This window comes from Mirounga angustirostris, unplaced genomic scaffold (assembly GCF_029215605.1).
Source record: "Mirounga angustirostris isolate CCGP_5_RB_7025 unplaced genomic scaffold, mMirAng1.0.hap1 SCAF_6, whole genome shotgun sequence".
NCBI classification, from domain to species: Eukaryota; Metazoa; Chordata; class Mammalia; order Carnivora; family Phocidae; genus Mirounga; species Mirounga angustirostris.
In genome coordinates this window covers 100,215,203-100,232,046 of record NW_026991714.1, presented here as the reverse complement: position 1 = coordinate 100,232,046, position 16,844 = coordinate 100,215,203, and the positions used below count along the sequence as shown (strand labels likewise).

General features: G+C 54.6%; 1 protein-coding gene across 5 annotated transcripts in view; it reads right to left on the bottom strand.

Moving 5' to 3' along the window:
* ADAMTS14 (ADAM metallopeptidase with thrombospondin type 1 motif 14) overlaps nucleotides 1–16,844 on the bottom strand; it is a 73,751-nt gene that overhangs the window by 1,190 nt on the left and 55,717 nt on the right. For 2 of the 5 annotated variants that reach the window (XM_064594767.1, XM_064594768.1), the window contains exons 15-22: nucleotides 15,836–15,916; nucleotides 10,461–10,624; nucleotides 8,921–9,089; nucleotides 8,338–8,470; nucleotides 6,468–6,675; nucleotides 3,521–3,650; nucleotides 3,289–3,399; nucleotides 1–1,126 (exon numbers count right to left, since the gene is read on the bottom strand). The exon at nucleotides 1–1,126 is cut by the window's left edge. In XM_064594767.1, coding sequence (XP_064450837.1) covers nucleotides 642–1,126; nucleotides 3,289–3,399; nucleotides 3,521–3,650; nucleotides 6,468–6,675; nucleotides 8,338–8,470; nucleotides 8,921–9,089; nucleotides 10,461–10,624; nucleotides 15,836–15,916 — 1,481 coding nt within the window. In that variant the 3' untranslated portion in view covers nucleotides 1–641. Of the gene's footprint in view, nucleotides 1,127–3,288; nucleotides 3,400–3,520; nucleotides 3,651–6,467; nucleotides 6,676–8,337; nucleotides 8,471–8,920; nucleotides 9,090–10,460; nucleotides 10,625–15,835; nucleotides 15,917–16,844 lie in introns of those variants that run through there. The other 3 variants (XM_064594769.1, XR_010412467.1, XM_064594770.1) reach the window with 3 other exon arrangements.

Sequence of the window (16,844 nt, the reverse complement as noted above, 5' to 3'; positions counted from 1 at the left end):
TCCAACCGGCAAAGGCGAGCTGGATTCTGCCTCTTGGCCTTGGCTAGAGGAACCGTGTGGTGCTCTTGCTAGGAAGAGCTGGGCCTGAGATGAACTTGCCCCCTCCCCGCCCCCGGCACCGCCCCGGAGCCCTGCAGCCAGAGACTTGTGACCACATGCACCGCGTACCCCCTTCCTCGTGGCCTGCCCTGAGAGTGCTCCTCACCTTCCCTATCCCGCTTCGCCTCTCGAGGCAGAGGGGCCGAACAGACAGGGCCTCCACAGTGGTCCCCACACGTTCTGGCAAAGGCAGGCGGCCAGAAGGATCCAGGGTGGGGGGCCCCACCGTGTGGCCGTGAGGAGGAGGGGCTAGCTGGCCCTCAGTCCTGCCAGGAGACAGACAGGAGCCCCTGAGAGGCTCAGCTGTGTCGCCCCGGCTCCCGGCTGAGGTATCTCCGGTTAGGGGCTTTCCCTGATCTTTTTCTTCCTCGCACACCCACCTCACGGGGTGAAGTGCCACAGCCCCAAACCAGAACAACAAGAAGGCAAATAATTTAAAAGGAAGTCAGTGTTTGCCCTGCCCCGCCATGTGTCCTCCGAGCTGGCGGTCTCCGAGGTGGCACGCAGTGTAAACTTGACTGGCGGGACAGGCAAAGTGGGGCTCATGTCACCAGGGAGGCGCTGGGGAGGCCGGTGCCTGGGGGCTTCGGGTCTTCCCTGAGCTGCCCTTTATCCTCGGAGATGGGCACAGGTGCCCAGGTCCAGCCCCAAGGCAGTCCCCGGGGGGCGCTGGGGGAAGCACCCCAGGATGCTCGAGGGCTCAGACTCTGGGGAGGAGAGCGGTGCTGGGTCACCGGGGAGCTGGTGCCCAGAGGGCTCGGGAGCTGTGTGGACCGGCCACGCTGATGGTCATCTGATCCTGTTGGCCCCACAGTGGGCTCCACAGCATCCGGAGGGGCCTCCGGTCCTGGCAGAGCGCTCCCGGGGGCGGAGAAGGGTGGTGGTGAGGCCGGGGCCGGGCTGGTGGCAGGGCCCAGGGCCTTCTTGGTACAGGACTCACAGCATAACCGGTGGTAGCCGGGGAGGGAACAGGAGCGATCGAGCACCTCCATTCGGCAGAAGACGGAGCGGTCCCCCATGCACAGCTCTGCCGCACACACAGCACAAGGACCAATGCCAGGAGGGTGCCCCCCCCCCACTGGCCCAGCAACTGCAGGCCCCCCAGCCCCTGCCCTCGCTGGACTCGCTCTAAAGCTCTTTCCCAGAGGGCGCCCCAGGGCTGCCTGATGGAGAGACTGGCCAGAGGAAGAACTCTTATTTTACGGAAGAGGAACTAAAACCCCCTAGAGCAGTGGTTCTCAAAGTGGGGTCCCCACACACGAAGCATCAACAACACCTGGAAGCGTGTTGGAAACCATGCCAATTCTCAGGACCCATCCAGACCTACTGAATCAGAAATTCTGGGGGTGGGGCCCCACTGTGGGTTTTAACAAAACCTTCAAGGTGATTCCAAGGCCGGGAGAAATCGGAGAAGCACAGCCCTATGTCCCCAGCCCTCAGACTTGCTTGCAAATTGGAATTGCCCCGGCGGGGGTGGGGGGGAAGGGGGGATTGACAAAGAGCTGCTGCCCAGCCCCCACACCCAGGGAGACTGCACGGTCAGTGTGGCCTGGGCACTGGGTGGTTCTGACCTGCAGCGAAGCTTGGGAACCGTGCTCTTGAGGAAGTGGGAACCCTCACCCCCTCCCAATCAACCCAAAGGAACTGATCCCCTCGGGCCAGGGCCAGGCAGGTGCCTGGGGAACCCACACTTGTGACGAGCAAATGAAACATCCTGCTACCCGTCAACACTCATTTGGAACACCTCCACCAGTAAATCTGGAATCAAGCAGATCTGGCTTCCAACTGAGGCTCTGCCGCTTGAAAAGGGTGAGCCTTTGGGCAAGGCATTTAAACTCTCCAACCCTCAGTTTTTTCTCCTATAAAATGGGGATAATGCTAGACATTTGCCAGTGAATAATAACTTTACGATGATAAATACCATTTATAAAGTTCCTGGCATACAGGGGTGCCCTCTATACTAATTCCATTTGCTTTGGTTCAAATATCATCTAAAAATGTTTTTGTGTTTCTGGGATAGTTCCAGGTAGGTCTCTCCAGACAATGTGAAGGCAGGAGCTTTGCTTTCTACTAATTTTTGCCTGGGGCGGGGAGGGGAGGCTGCAGCGGGGTGGGATAGCGGTGGGGGTTGGGGGTGGTTTGGGGGAACCAGAGAGAGATGAGGGGGCAAAAATGGAAAGCCAGTGGCCTCTAGATGGCGCCAGAATTCCAGGACTAGAATCCTGAGCCCACCCTTTGCTCAGGATGCCACTTGAGCAGCCTGGTACAGGGGCGGAGCAGAAGCAAGGCTGGAGCCAAAAGATACTCTGAGGATATCTAGTGAGACCTCTTTTTTTACAGATGAGGCCACTGAGCTCAGAGAGGTTTAGGGATTTGCACAGGGTCACACAGCCCTTTGGTCCTCCACTAGAAAATAGGGTCTATGATTTTTCTGTTACTTGTCTTATCAGACCCTGGTCCTTGAGAAGGTGAAGAACGAAACGAAAGAAAAAGTCTAGGAAGGAAGCATAGGACACAGGACCAGGTTCATAGCAGGTGCTCAGTCAATATTAATGGATGGATTGGTGGATGGATCGATGGGTAGATGGATAGACAGGTGGATGGGTGGATGGATGGAAAGATGGGGGGATGGACTAATGAGCTCCTGATCATGAGGCAGAAAGAGAATACTACTACTATTTTTGATGTTAGCTGACAGGTAGGAGTGCATGATTATCTCGCTTAATTCTCTCAACAGCCCTATGGAGACAGCTCAGATCTTTAATTGCTTATCCCCAAATCTTGAAACCAGATATGATTCATAATTCAGAACTTCTGAAGTTAGAAAAATAATATTCATATTACAGAATATCCCGAGTGGGGAGTAGGATGTCCCCTTGTTACTCTGGCAACGTTTCTATAGCAAAAGAATACTGATCTCTTGGGTCAGGCCAGATTCTGCTGCCAAATGAGTTTGCACCAAATTTAGGGAAACACTTGCCGCTTTCAACATTTTGGAAGTGCAGATAAGGGTCTGTGGACCAGTACGGGCAGCACCCATAGCACACAGCTGAGGAATCGGAGGCTCCAGGAGGCTAAGGTCACGTGGATAGACTGGAAGCTGGGGCTGCCCTATCCCACGGCCCATGCTTGTGACTTCGCAACCACAGGAAGGTCTGGGGAGGGGGTGGGGTCCCGAGATACACTTACTTGATGATATCTTGTTAATGGGATGTAGGGGCCCAGACTGTGGCACCCACTGTCCTTCTGGGGTCACAGGTTCCTGAATGTCAGTGCTCACTGTAGAGTTCTGGAGATTTCCTATGAGCGAGGAGAAGCAGCTCTAGTGTTTGGGATCTCTAGGGGGCAAGGATGCAAGCCGGGCTGGGTTTCAGGCCTCAGCTGGAGGAGCTGGGCCTGCCTCCCTTCCCATCCAGCTCACCTGCACAGGCGGGCAGGCTGCAGACCTGAACAGTGTCTGGTTTGTCCCCCTCGCACTGCCCGAGGCTGTTGGCATTGGTCCGGCACACCACCTGCCGCTGCTGGATGCCCTCTCCGCAGGTGGCAGAGCACTGTGGTGGGAAGGGCAGGGCCAGGCCAGGCCCCAGCAGCCAGCAGGGCGGGGGGGGGGGGAGGGGGATAGGTGGAGAGACAAGAGGAAGGGGGCGGTGAACTCCAGAGTCCAGCCAATGCCCAGGACAGAAAGGTGAAGAGGAGGGCACCGAGTTTCTACTTGACCCTAGGGACATGTGAAGAGAGTTCCAAATAGCCTCACCAGGACAGAATGCCAACGTCAATGTTCCTCATCAGGTGCTGAATAGCGCCGCCCTCAGCTCAGAACCCTCTGACCCTTTTTGTCACCTAAACAGTTCACCCCGGCTCAGGAGGGGACCCCAGAGACCCCATTCCAGCACTTCTGCCCGGGGCCACCATGTCTGGTCTGTGCCCTGGGTCCTTAAATATTTTGTGTATCGTCCTGGCAAACCCCCTTGTTGCAATCCGCCAGCCTGAGGGACCTAGGGCCAGTCCACTCACTTGATGATATCTTAGCAATGGGATGGAGGGACCCGGATTGTGACACCTGCTAAGCTGAGCGAGCTGGGTGACAGGGTCGCCATGGACCCCTCTAGCTCTGACATTCAAAGACTGTGACTCCACGTACTGAACTTCAGCCGACAGAGCAGGCTCAAAAGTGTCTTCTTCCCCAAGAGGGCAAGGGCCGCTGGGCACCTCATCCCCCGGGGCCTCACCTCCTCTGAGTGATGGGGGCTGGTGGCGGGGGCTCCCGAAGAGCAAGGCTGCCCAGCGTGACCGGGTCACAGGGCTTGGTCGGCACTGCCCCAGCCTCTCCTAGTGGGACCAGGAAGAACCTACAGACATGCACTTCTGCTGGGGCCTGAGGGAGACATGAGCATAAAGGGCCACACAGACCATGGGATGAGATGGCTCATCCCCACCACCCCGACCCAGGATGAAGAATGACAACAGCCCTTGAGTGCTTGGTCAGTCTCAGGGGAGCAACTACCTTCCACACACCACCCCCCCGACCGCCCGTCTGCTGTCAGTTTTCTTGCAGACCAGCTGTCTTTCTGTTTTATATTAAAACAAACAAAGCTATATGTTATGGAGAAGAAACTAAAATCTGCATAAGTTGTGTGGGGATTTGGGATTATTTAAAAATACTCTTTATTATGTAATATTTCCAGCATATAGAAAAGTATGAGGAAGTCGGTCATGAGAGCCTGTTCAAATACCACCACCAGCTTTCATAAATCAGCATTTGGGCACATTTTCAAATACTGTGTCATGCCTTTTTAAACTTTAAGTGCACCGTATCTCATTGGAAGTGATTTTTCTTCATACTGCTGCGCTTTTTCTCACCCCTGTTTTTCTGAGGTCTATCTATCTTGGTAAGTACAGTTCAAGCTCATTTGTTTTTCTCCATCTGTGCTATTTTATTATATGAACAGACCATGATTTTTTGGGTCCAATCTCCTGCAGATGGGCATTTAGAATATTTCCTGAAATTCTGCTATTACAATAAGCATTGTTGTGCTTATCCCTGTGACCAAATGAGGTTTTAAAAATTATGGTAAAACATACATATCATAACACTTACTATTTTAACCATTTCTAGGTGTACAGTTCAGTGGCATTAAAGCACATTCTCATTGTGGTACGACCATCTGTACCTCCACGTCCAGAACTCTTTCCTTCCTCCTAAACTGAGACCCTGTCCCCACCAAACACGAATTCCCCCACCCCCTCCCCCAGCCCTAGGCACCCATCCTCCTATTCTGCGTCTCTATGAACGTGACTACCCTAGGTAAGTGGAATCACACAGCATTTGTCATTTTGCGTCTGGCTGGTTTCCCTTAGCATAACCCTTTCAAGGTTTGCGTCAAATGAATTTTTAAGTGAAAACTCAAGGCAGAAAATTTCCCTGTGGCCACTTGGAGGGCTTAGCCAGAAGCACTTGGACTGATGACTCTTTCCTGTGGTTTCCCCTTTCTTAACCTGGCCTCCCAACAGTGAACTTTCTACAGAGCTGCTAGGTGATCTTTTACACCTGCAATCAGAGCTTGGAATGCCCCAGGTAAAACCCTTCAACAGTTTCTCACTGCTTTTAGAATACATTCTAACTCCTCACAAAGCACTGACCCCACCCACCCCCACCCCCACCCCCCGCCTGCCTCTCCATCATCCTGTAGCCCCCATCCCTTCCATTCAGCTCCAGTCCCACCGTCCTTTTGGTTTCTGGAACATGGCAAGGTTGTTCCTGCCTCAGGGTCTTCCTGTGGCTCATCCGTCAGGTCTCAGCTCAAATGTCACCTCCTCAGGGAGACCCTCCCAGATACATTACCCCCATTTACTTCTGCACAGCTCCAACTGCAATCTGTAAATGCTTTTGTTATTGGTTTACTTATCTCTTCTGTCTCTCTTACTGGACTGGAAGCTATATGAGGCCAAGAATCATGTCTAGTCGATGATGGATTCCAGGCATTCCTAGTAGAGTAAGCCTGGCACGTAGTCAGCACTCAGTAAATATTTCTTGAATGCAAGAAAGTGCTTCCGTTTGCTCACCTGTGTCACGAGGATATTAGCCCCTGCCTCCTAGTTCTGACCCAGTTCTAGGTCAAAGCAGATAGCGAATGAATAGAAAGGCCTAGCCCAGAAACATGGCCCGGCAGATGTAGGAGCTGTTGGACTTAGTTTTGAGAAAAATCAGTTAGGATCAGATCAGATATGGGGAGAGAAATTCAGAGACTCTCTGCCTGCCGCGCGTGCCACATCTTCTAGCAGCCGCTCACCCAGACCCACCTCTTCCCGGACTCCCCAGAGAAGGTGTCTGCCGGCCCAGCCCCTCCTGCCCTCTGAGAACAACTCACCTGGGACCAGGCTCCCATGCGCCACTGGGCTGGACAGGGCACGCGGAGGCAGGGCCGCCGGGCCTCAGGCCGGTCCCCAGGGCAGGCCTTGGCCGGCATGGCCTTGTGGGTACCGTTGGAGAGGGGCAGCAGGCACTGTACCCCCCTGGTCTGCACCCCCAGCTTTCCGCAGCTCCGGCTGCAGGCACCCCACTCCTCCGTCACCCACCTGGAGACAGACAAGGCAAAAGGTGGAGGGGAGGTGGGACGAGGGGACACTTCCTCCCAGGGTTGCTCCCACCCCGAATCACTGCAGGCAAGAGCTGGAGAGTGGGTTTGAGCTCCAGAATGCTTGGGAACCAAGACTACCATTCGCCTGGCTTTGCAGCTGCCAGGCTGTGTGGCCTTAGGGAGGTCACTTATTCTCTCCTGTTGCCTCATCTGAAAAATGGGTATAGTGCATCTCTAAATCTAGCACCCTGCATGTTCGCAGGCAAGCTCTTAACACCCCTAAACTCAATTACCCCATCTTTACATCAGGATTCTTTCAACACCTCGTAAATATCAGAGTGTCTCCGGTGGGCAGGTACTGTCCTAGGTGCTGAGCTACAGCAGTATGCAAAACAGAGGGGAGTCGGCTTGTGGAGTTGAAGCCCCTCCCCTGGGCCTCCTGGGACAATTAAAGGACTTGTATACTTAAAGCACGTGGCAGAGTGCATGCACGCAGTAGGCGTGTAATAAATGCACGTACGATTATTATCACCATCAGCACCTGCAGAGTTTCGGTGCTGATCCACTAAGCTGGTGGTCTCCAGTGTCTTCTAGCCACAGAGCAGCTCCCAAGAGCGCGAGAAGCGGACAGGGCTGGCTGAGTTAGACAAAGACCAAACGGGGGCGTGGGAGGGGCAGCCCCCAATCCCTACTCCCCTGTGTTTCCTGAGACCTCTTTTAGGGAATGAGGGCTCTTGCGGCCAACCCATTCCTTTAAAAGACAAAAATAAAAAGGCCCCAAACTTCACTGGGCATTTTACAGAAGAGAAGCCAGGTGGGGTGACCTGCCCAGGACCACAGTACAGTTAGTGCCACGTGCTCTGTGACCACATACGTTGGTGGGGAAAGCAGCCTGCATGCAGTGTGAAAGGGAAGTGCAGAGGGCTGAGGGCCTGGGCCGGGCACAGGGAGGCCATGGTGGGCTCCGTGCTGGTCACCAGCTCCCACCCCGGCCCTAAGGCTCCCCCAGCCCGTGAGTCAGCAAGGCCAAGGTGGACTGCTCGGACCCCCGAGGACTCCTGAGGAGGCTGGAGAAAGGACTCGGCTCTCTGCCTGGGGGCCGAGGAGGTGCTGGGGCCACCTCTGTAACACGCTCAAGACCAGACATCGAATCCCTGACAGGTCATAGGTCTTCCTCTCCACAAAGCCCCTTCCAAATACCCTAAGAATAAGACCTTGTGCTCAAATGAGCCTGTCTCCTCAGGCCAGGCCAGACCGCGACTGGGGGCTGGTGTCAGCATCCTGGCCTATGGCCCGGAGCCTGGAAGCACTGAAATCCACTTCACCTCATCGTCCCTCGGACACTGAGGGAAAGCTATGTCCCCAAAGTGGGCCTCGGTTTTCCCATCTGTTAAAGAACACTGGAAGGGGCAGAACAAAGGAAGCATCGTCCTTCTTCTGGGAGTGCAAGTTAACCCAGAAGCCCCACAGGGGACAGATGCGCAAGGAGGGCCGCGATGGCCACGGGCAGAGTCTGCCGTGTGGGCTGCTCTGCTCAGGGAGTCCCAGGGGCAGGGGCCAGAGGAAGCAGGCCCAGCAACTCCTCCTCCTGGCTGAGGGAGGGTCAGCGACACCCCCGGGAATGGGATCAGGCTCCCAGTCCCTCCCCCAGGACACTCACGCGGGCTGGGCACATGGGTGCTGGTTGCAGCGCCGGCGGATGGGCTTGGGTCTCTTGCTGTGGTCACACAGGTGCCGCTGGACCATGTGGTGGTCGCGCCGGCGCCGGCAGCCATATTTGGTAAACTGAATCCCTGTGGGGAGGGCAGGCTGACTTGGGCCGGGTGCGGCCAGGCCCCCGCTGCTCTGCCGGGGCCTCGGAGATGGCAAACTCTGGAGAGCCTGGAGGGCCAATCCTACCTCCCTCTGTGCCTCTGCACCCTCCTGTCCTGCTCGCTTTCTGAAGAAGCCTTGATCTGCCCATCTCATGTGTCCCTGGGTGAGGGAGGACGGGAGCTGACATAGCTGGGGAGCCCTCACAGGGCACAGGCCCGGCCCCACTACTGCTCCAGCACTCCCAGCCCCAGCCCTAAGGCCCTGCCCAGACAGGCTGTCACACCCGAGACATCTCTAAGGAGAAAGTGGGGCACAAGCTAGGGACACAACAAGCAGAGACAATGTTGGCCCCCAGCCACTCCTGCTCTTCCCCTGACAAGGCTTGGGCTGCCCCCACGAGGCCGCCAGATGGCTGGACGGGCCAGTACCTCCTCCGCAGGCCTTGGTGCAGGGGGTCCAGCTCTTGAGTGCCCACTCATAGGTGTCTGTCTCCTCCAGGAGCACGTTGTTGCTCCCGATAAGGGGCAGCAGGTCCTCATGAATGATGTACTTGTAGGCCAGGCTGCTGCGGGGGCCACCCTCAGCTGGGGGGAGCACCTGAGGAGAGAAAGAAGAGGTGGCACAGGACTGGAGGGCAGAGGGGCAAGGCCAGCATGGGGTGGGGGCCAGGGAGGAGGAGTCAAAGGGAAGGATGTGGGGTCAGCACTGAGCATGGCCGGGGAGACCATTCACACCAGCAGCCATGCAGCAGACTCAGGCTACACACCTGCTGTGTGCTCGTGGATAATTTTCCCTCCCACAGACCTACGTTCTAATAAGGGCAGGAAACATGTCTGTCGGTCTGTCCTCCTCACCAGGGCAGCCACACTACCTGACACTCCAGAAGATAGTCTATAACGACTCTTACCAGATATATGGTGGCAAATGGTTTCTCCCATCCTGTTCAGCTTGTCTTCTCACTGCTGTCATTGTGTCTTCTGATGTACAAAAGTTCTTAGTTTTCCATGAAGACCAATTTACCTATTTTTCTTTTGTTGCTCATGCTTTTGGTATCACGACTAAGATCCAAGGTCATGGGATTGATCCCTCTATTTTCTCTAAAAGTTCTATGGTTTTAGCTCTTGTGCTTGGGTATTTGATCTAGTTTGAGCTCCTTTTTATATATGGTGTGAGGTAGGGGTTCAACTTCATTCTTTTACATGTGGATAATCCAGTTGTCCTAGCACCATTTTAGTTGAAGAGATTATTCTTTGCCCACTGAATGGTCTTGGTACCCTTGCTGAAAATCATTGGCCATAGGTGTATGGGGGGGGTCAGCAAATTAGGGTGAAGGGAAATACATGTAGATTGAATTAATATGCTGTCACCAATAGGCTTCAGACCCTGCCCTCTAGGACCTCCCCGACTAGTGAGGGCAGCACCAGGAACAAAGCCTATCCACAATCCCCCTGCCACCAGCCGGTGTCAAGAGCCCTGCAGACAAAGCCCCTCCTGGTCTGATCTCCTGCATTAACAGTCCCTATTCTATAAGCCCCGGTCTATGGTCTAGGAAGAGGAGTAGTGGGCAGAGGTGGCTGGCCCCATCCCCCTCTCAGGAGGCTGGCAGCATGAAACGGTACCCCCAGGTCACTCGTTGGCAATGACGGAATGCCAGCAGACACCAGAGGATGCCAGGATGCCAGGGGGAACCAACCCCATGCCTCCTGCTCATTCCTTGGCCCTATTTCTGAAGCTACATTAAGGAGACTCCCTCTGACAGTAAGACAACCATTTCTTTCTCCTTCCTCATTTGCCATCCTGCCTGCCTTTAAGCACAGAGGGCGCCTTGGCCTGGCCGCTGAAGACACTGAAACAGGAGGACTTCCACCAGGCTTGTGCTGGCTTAACAGTGAAGACAGTGAGCAAGGGGGGGCTGGGCTGGGGCAGCAAGGGAGTGGACAAGGGCCACTGTGCAGGGTGGGGGCTCACCAGGACAGCAATGGCTTCAGGCAGGGGCCCACTGGTCTTGAGGCTTTCCTTGGCGTCCTCCACCGCGTATTCCCACTCCAGGCCCATTGCAGTAAAGGTCCGGCTCATTGCTTCCTTGCCCTTGGGGTTGAGGATGAAGCTGCCTGTGACCTGGTTCTTCACCGCTGGCCATGGGGAGAGGGTCACACAAATTTCTATTCCCCTTCACAGGAGCACTAGCCAGACCTCCTCTGGGGTATCAAGACTTTCCTAGTGAACCCCTCGGGGTTCCCTATGACCTGTCACTCCTTCCCCAGTCAGATGAGTCATCACACTGACTGTACACAGCATTACCCTGCCTCTGGACCCTGGTGCACCCCATTCCTCCCACCCTGTCTTCCCTTCTTCCTGCCTAATCTTTAATCATATGTAAGGCTCAGCACACTTCCCCCGTCCTCCCGGAAGCCCTCTTTGATTGCCCAGGCCTCAGGCATTTGCCTTCCCTACAACGTCTATAGCAGAGCCCTAAGGCTAAGCCCAGAGGCTCTGGGGTCAGACTGATCTGGGAAAGTTACTTAGCTTCCCTGTGCTGCCCCAGTTTCACCATCCATAAAATGGGAATCCTAATTATACCTCGCTCACAGGGCGGCGGGCCCCATGAGGATAACTGCAGTTCCCCACCCCACCTAGCCACCATGGGGCTCCTGGGACAATTAAAGGAGTTCGTGCATGTAAAGCACTAGGCAGCGTGTGTGACATGCAGCTGCCATTCAATAAATGGTAGGCACTGTTACTGTCATCAGATATTCAGCACTGCTGCTACTGTAGATGTCCCATCTCCCCCAGATAGCCTGTCAGGGTATCGCCTCCGTCTTGGTGTCCTCGGGGCCTGGCGCAGAGTGAGAGTTTTAATAACATCTATAAATTTCTACCGCTTAACGTCCCAGTCAGCGAGTGACTCACAACTCGCTCTTGAAGGTGCCTGGCAGGTGGGCGGGAGGTACGCAGGTGCAGACACCCTGGAAAAGGCCCCCGGGTCACAGCCTCGGCCACCCTGGAAGGGGCAGGGTGGGGAAGGGCGGCAGCCTGGGACCCAAGCCCCTCAGCCAGGTAGGAGAGCAAGGGCTCCGGAGCCCGGGGGTGTCCCCACCTGATGAGGACGAAAACCATTCCACGCAATTATGGTACCGGGAGAGCCAACGGTCAGAGCACTAACCATGAGCTGGTCACAGTGCTACCTGCCTCAATGGAATCCTCACACACATTCCGAGGCCGTTGCCACTCATAGTCCGGATGGAGAGTCGGAGGCCCCCGAGGGGCAAAGGCTTGTCCCGGATGCACAGAGGGCTGGTGGCCCAGCTCTCTGGAGGACCAGCCTCCCTGCCAAGCGGGAGGAGGAGAGATACCCCCATCTCTCATTGCCTGATGTCTCTTAGCCCCCAGAATCGCCAGACCTGGAGCCAGAACTGGGCAGCTCCTCAGGCCAGGCCCAGCCACAAATCTTCCCACCACCCCATCTGCTTCCAAAACCTCTCGGCAGCCACCGCCCCACCTCCAGCCTGTACACCCCTAATTCCAGGGGCGGTGGGCTGGGCTCTGTGGGGACTTGCCCACCCAGGCTCGCCTGTGAGTCCTGGCCCGACCGCTGAGCCACTCTGTATCCTGAGCGACTACAGGCATCCCTCGTCTGATTGAGCTTCACTTCATTGTACTTTACAGATACTGCATTTTCTACAAACCGAACACCTGTGGCAACCGTGCATCAAGCAGGTCTATCGGTGCCATTTTTCCAACAGCGTTTGCTCACGTCACGTCTCTGTGTCCCATTTTGGTAATTTTTGCAATATTTCAGACCTTTTCATTATGATACTTGTTCTGGTGATCTGTGCTCAGTGATATCTGATATTACTACTGGAATTGTTTTGGGGCACCACGAACTGTGCCCACATAGCGCAGTGAACTTCATGGATCAATGTCGTCTATGTCCTGACTGCTCCACTGAGGGGCCCGTTCCCCCGTCTCTGTCCCAAGCCTGCTTATTCCCTGAGACACCATAACATTGAAATCAGGTCAACAAATAACCCTTCAATGGCCACGAAGTGTTCCAGGGAAAGGAAGAGTCACCGTCTCTCACTTTAAATCAAAAGCTGGGAAATGATGCATCGAAGTGCAGAAGGCACGTCGAAAGCCGAGACAGGCCAAAAGCCAGGAGTGTGGTACCAAACAGTCAGCCCAGTTGTGAAGGCAAAGGAAAAGTTCTTGAAGGAAACTGAAGGTGCTACTCCCGTGAACACAGGAATGATCAGAAAGAAAAGAAGCCTTATTGCTGATATGGGGAAAGTGGTCTGAATGCAAGATCAAACCAGCCATGACATTCCCTTAAGCCAAAGCCCTTCAATTCTTCAGGGCTGAGAGAGGGGAGGAAGCCGGAGAAGAAAAGTTGGAAGCTAGGAGAGGTTGGTTCTTGAGGTTTAAGAAGCCATCTCCGTAACAAAGAAGTGCAAGGAAAGGCATCAAGTGCTGATGGAGAAGCTGGAGCAAATTATCCAGAAGATCCAGCTGAGATCATTCATGAGGGTGGCTACGCTACACAACACATTTCCAATGCAGATGAGACAGTCTCCTCCTGAGAGATGCCATCTAGGCCTTCCATGGCTAGAGAGGAGCTTCCACGGATCATCACGAGGCCGATGGAGGTAATGAGTGAAAAGTCCCAGCTCAAGGCCCAGCACAGGGCACACAGTAACAGCCCGATTCTCTTCCCCTCATTCCCTTTCAAAGAATCCACGTCCCCAGATTCCAGGAGAGTCTAATGAGTTTGGGCAGGGCCTTGGCCTTCACCGCCAACACCGCTATCTGTCCTGGACTTCTCCAGAGAGCACGTACCCTGACAGGCAGGCGCACGCACGCACGCACGCATGCACATTCACTCACATGTACACACCTTGCACGTTTTCACTGAGGGCACGCTGTGGACCTCACACGTGCATAATCACACGATGCGTGCTGACGTCAGGTTTCAGTTCCACTCCCCTGCCTGCCCAACCCTGTGGAGCTCTAGCCTGCCAGGGAACTCACTCAGTAAACACACAGGCAAGTGTCCCTGTGCTGAACCTGCCCTGGGTTTTGGGAGCTTCTGCCTGGACCCCTACAGAAGCCCACATGCAGCCTCCATGGAGCCCTCCTCACCTCCGGAGGACAGAGGAGTAGACTTGGGCAGGCAGGGCATGGGGGGCCGGGAAGGGGCAGAAGGGGTGGACCGAGGAGGCCCAAGGGGCTGCTAGTATTATGGAATCATCTGGGGGGGGGTTGGAGCCGGAGGTGTGTCTGCAAGCTCCACCCTCTCCTTGGAGTAAATGAGTCTCCTCTCCTTGCCCCGTTCCCCTCTTGGCCCCTGTTCCGGCAAAATACCCCGGAGCCAGACAGGCAAGTGGGCAGGGAGTTGGCCAAGCCAAGCCCTCCAAACTCACACTCCCCGTGCAGAGCGGTGTGGGGGGCAAGGGCATGGGGCTGGCAGACAGGAGATCCCGGCCCAGACTGGCTCACTGTGTGGGTGAATCGGGGAACACAGAGGGCCCATGAGACACTGTGGGCCTCAGTTGCTCCTTGTGCCTCTTGCCCATTTGCACTATACCCTCTCAGGTGCCTTCCAGAGCAGGTTAAGGCTCGATCACAACTGTGTCAGTGTAGATGTATTCCCCAGGGGGTGCAAGTTCCCCAGGACACTTTAAAATATTTTCTATTATTTTGATGATAACCTAAAAACATGACTATCAGCATTTTTGTAATATACGAGCCTGCCCAGAGATGTTAGGTTTTGTGTTCGTGTTTAGGAAGAGTTGGTGACAAGCAGTGTGACCATGTGGGCATAACAGGTAAGAGGGGCCTCTGGGATATGCTGAGGCCCAGCAACATCATGGCACACATGCCCTCTGTGAGGGCTCTGAACACAGACAAGTGTGGGAGACCCCAGCCACTACCCAAGGTCGGGACAGCAACCTTCCCTGCTTGCTCATTGAGACCCTGCTCCAAACCACGCTTATGTGGTTTCAATTGACATGTAATTCACATACCGCACACTCAGCCTTTTCAAGTGTGGACTTCAGTGATTATTGGACCACTATCCGATTCCTGAAGACACTTCATCACCCCCATTTCCAGCCACTCCCATCCCCTCCCACAGGCCAGCCCGAGCACCACGAACCTGCCCTCTTGTCTCTCTTGATTTGCCTGTTCTGGAGACATTCATTTTTTTTTAAAGATTTTATTTATTTATTTGACAGAGAGAGAATGAGAAAGAGCACATGAGAGTGGGGAGGGTCAGAGGGAGAAGCAGACTCCCTGCCGAGCAGGGAGCCCGATGCGGGACTCGATCCAGGGTCTCCAGGATCATGACCTGAGCCGAAGGCAGTCACTTAACCAACTGAGCCACCCAGGCGCCCCTCGGGGCCCTCATTTTTAATCTCTCTTGGTTTCATAGTTGTATAACTCTTTTAAGGGGTGATTTAGTGATTGTGTTTAAGTGTCATTATAATAAGAATAATTTAAGGGTCCATGTGGCAGACTGCAAAAATGGCTACAAATTCCTCCTATTCCAGTGTTCACACCTCCTTGAACTGTGACTCTAACATACTTCCCACCAAGAGATTGTCAGTTTCTACCCCCTGAGTCTGGGCTTGGCCATGAGACTTGCTTGGGCCAATGGGACATTACAAAGCATGACACAAGCAGAGACCTGGCAAGTGCTTGCACGCTGGGGCTTGCCTGCTCTTGCCCCCACTGAGGACCATGTGACAGACACCATGTGAATAATCCCAGGCTAGCCAGCTGGGGACATGGCCCTGTCACCCCCATCACCCCAGCTGACCACCAGTACCAACCGGCATCTAACGGACCCACCAGATGTTGCCTTTGCATGAGTGAGTCCAGGCAGAGGAAAAGAAGCAGCAAGAGCTGAGCCCAACCCAAACTGATGGCCCACAGAACCATAAGCTAATACAAACACTTGCTTAAAACCATAAAGTTTTGGGATGGTATGTTACACAGCAAAAGGTGGCTGATACATTCTATGAAAATCGTTTTCCTTTAAGAGGTGTGCACGATTAATCAACAGTGGCTGCCCCTGGGGAAACAAACAGCTCCTGCAGGGCAGAGATGGGAGGGAAATCTTTGCTAGATCCCCTCTCACCCCTTGGGAAATTTGAACCATGGAACAGGTTGTCTATTCAACATAAGTAAAAAAAAAAAAAAAAAAAAAAATTAAGGGTTCCCCGCCATTATTCGAATTTGTGAAAGCTCCCCTGCATTAGACTCTCTCCTCTGCCCTCCTGGCTTTCCCACAGCTGAGGGCAGGCCCGAGGGCCTAGCAGCCCCTCTCCCAGCTCCCCAGCACTCACCAATGCGGTGGGGGACCTTCTCCAGCTCCTCAATCTGGATGTGCCTGGCACCCGCTGGGATCTGTACCAGTTTGAGAGTCCCTGCCACAGAGAAGGATCCATGAACATCTTGAACTGGTGGCCCGTCTGCCCAGCAGACCCCATCACCCATGCCCCCCGGCCCCTAGCACATCCCCAAGAACCTGTTTCCTCATCTGTAAAACAGGAACGGGCCCTTGTCCACAAGGTGCTGAGAGTTGCTATTGTTTAAATGCTCTATCAAGTCTAAGGGCTGCGTGGGGTGGGGGTGGGGGGTAAGCACGCATGCACATTAGTTACTATTATTCCCCACTTTCTTGAGCCTCCTTTTCTCTCCTGATGTCCTCTCCCCCTTTCTTCTCATACTTTAAGGGATTTAGATGAAGATCCAGCATGGCTTCTCGGGGCCCCATGGCCTTCCCAATCCCAAACCTGGAAACAAACCTCTCTTAAAGCCACCAACCTTGCCCTCAAAAGGAGAGGCGAGGCAAAGCTGTGACACTCCCAAAGGGGAAATGGATCTAATTTATCCTAGAATGTAAAGGACTAATACCTGGCCCTTTTCATCAGCCAAGTGTGGACAGACTGAAGGTGGGAGGGAAGTCAAGGAACTCAAGGTACTAGGAGTTCAAAGCAGGAGGCGCCACAAGTTTACCAAAAAAGGGAGAGAGGGAGGAGAAAAAACATTCCAGTCCAGTCTGGGCTACCTCTTCAGACCTATCTGAGCTCTCACTCCCCCTAACAGTCCCTGGGCCAAAGAGATGGCTGAGCTCCTATCACAGCACACTGGCCAGCAGGAAAATGTTTCCAGGCTCCTGGGCCCAAACGCAGGCAGCACACACTGGAAGGGGAGGTGGCCATCTGTGGCTTCTGACTCCGCCGCCTAGGGCCTCCTGGGAAGGTGTAGAGGCAGGTTCCAGGTCCCTCCCCCCACAGCCCCCTACCCCACCCCGCATTGTGGCCCAGCAGAGGAAGGAGGGCCCGCCCAAGG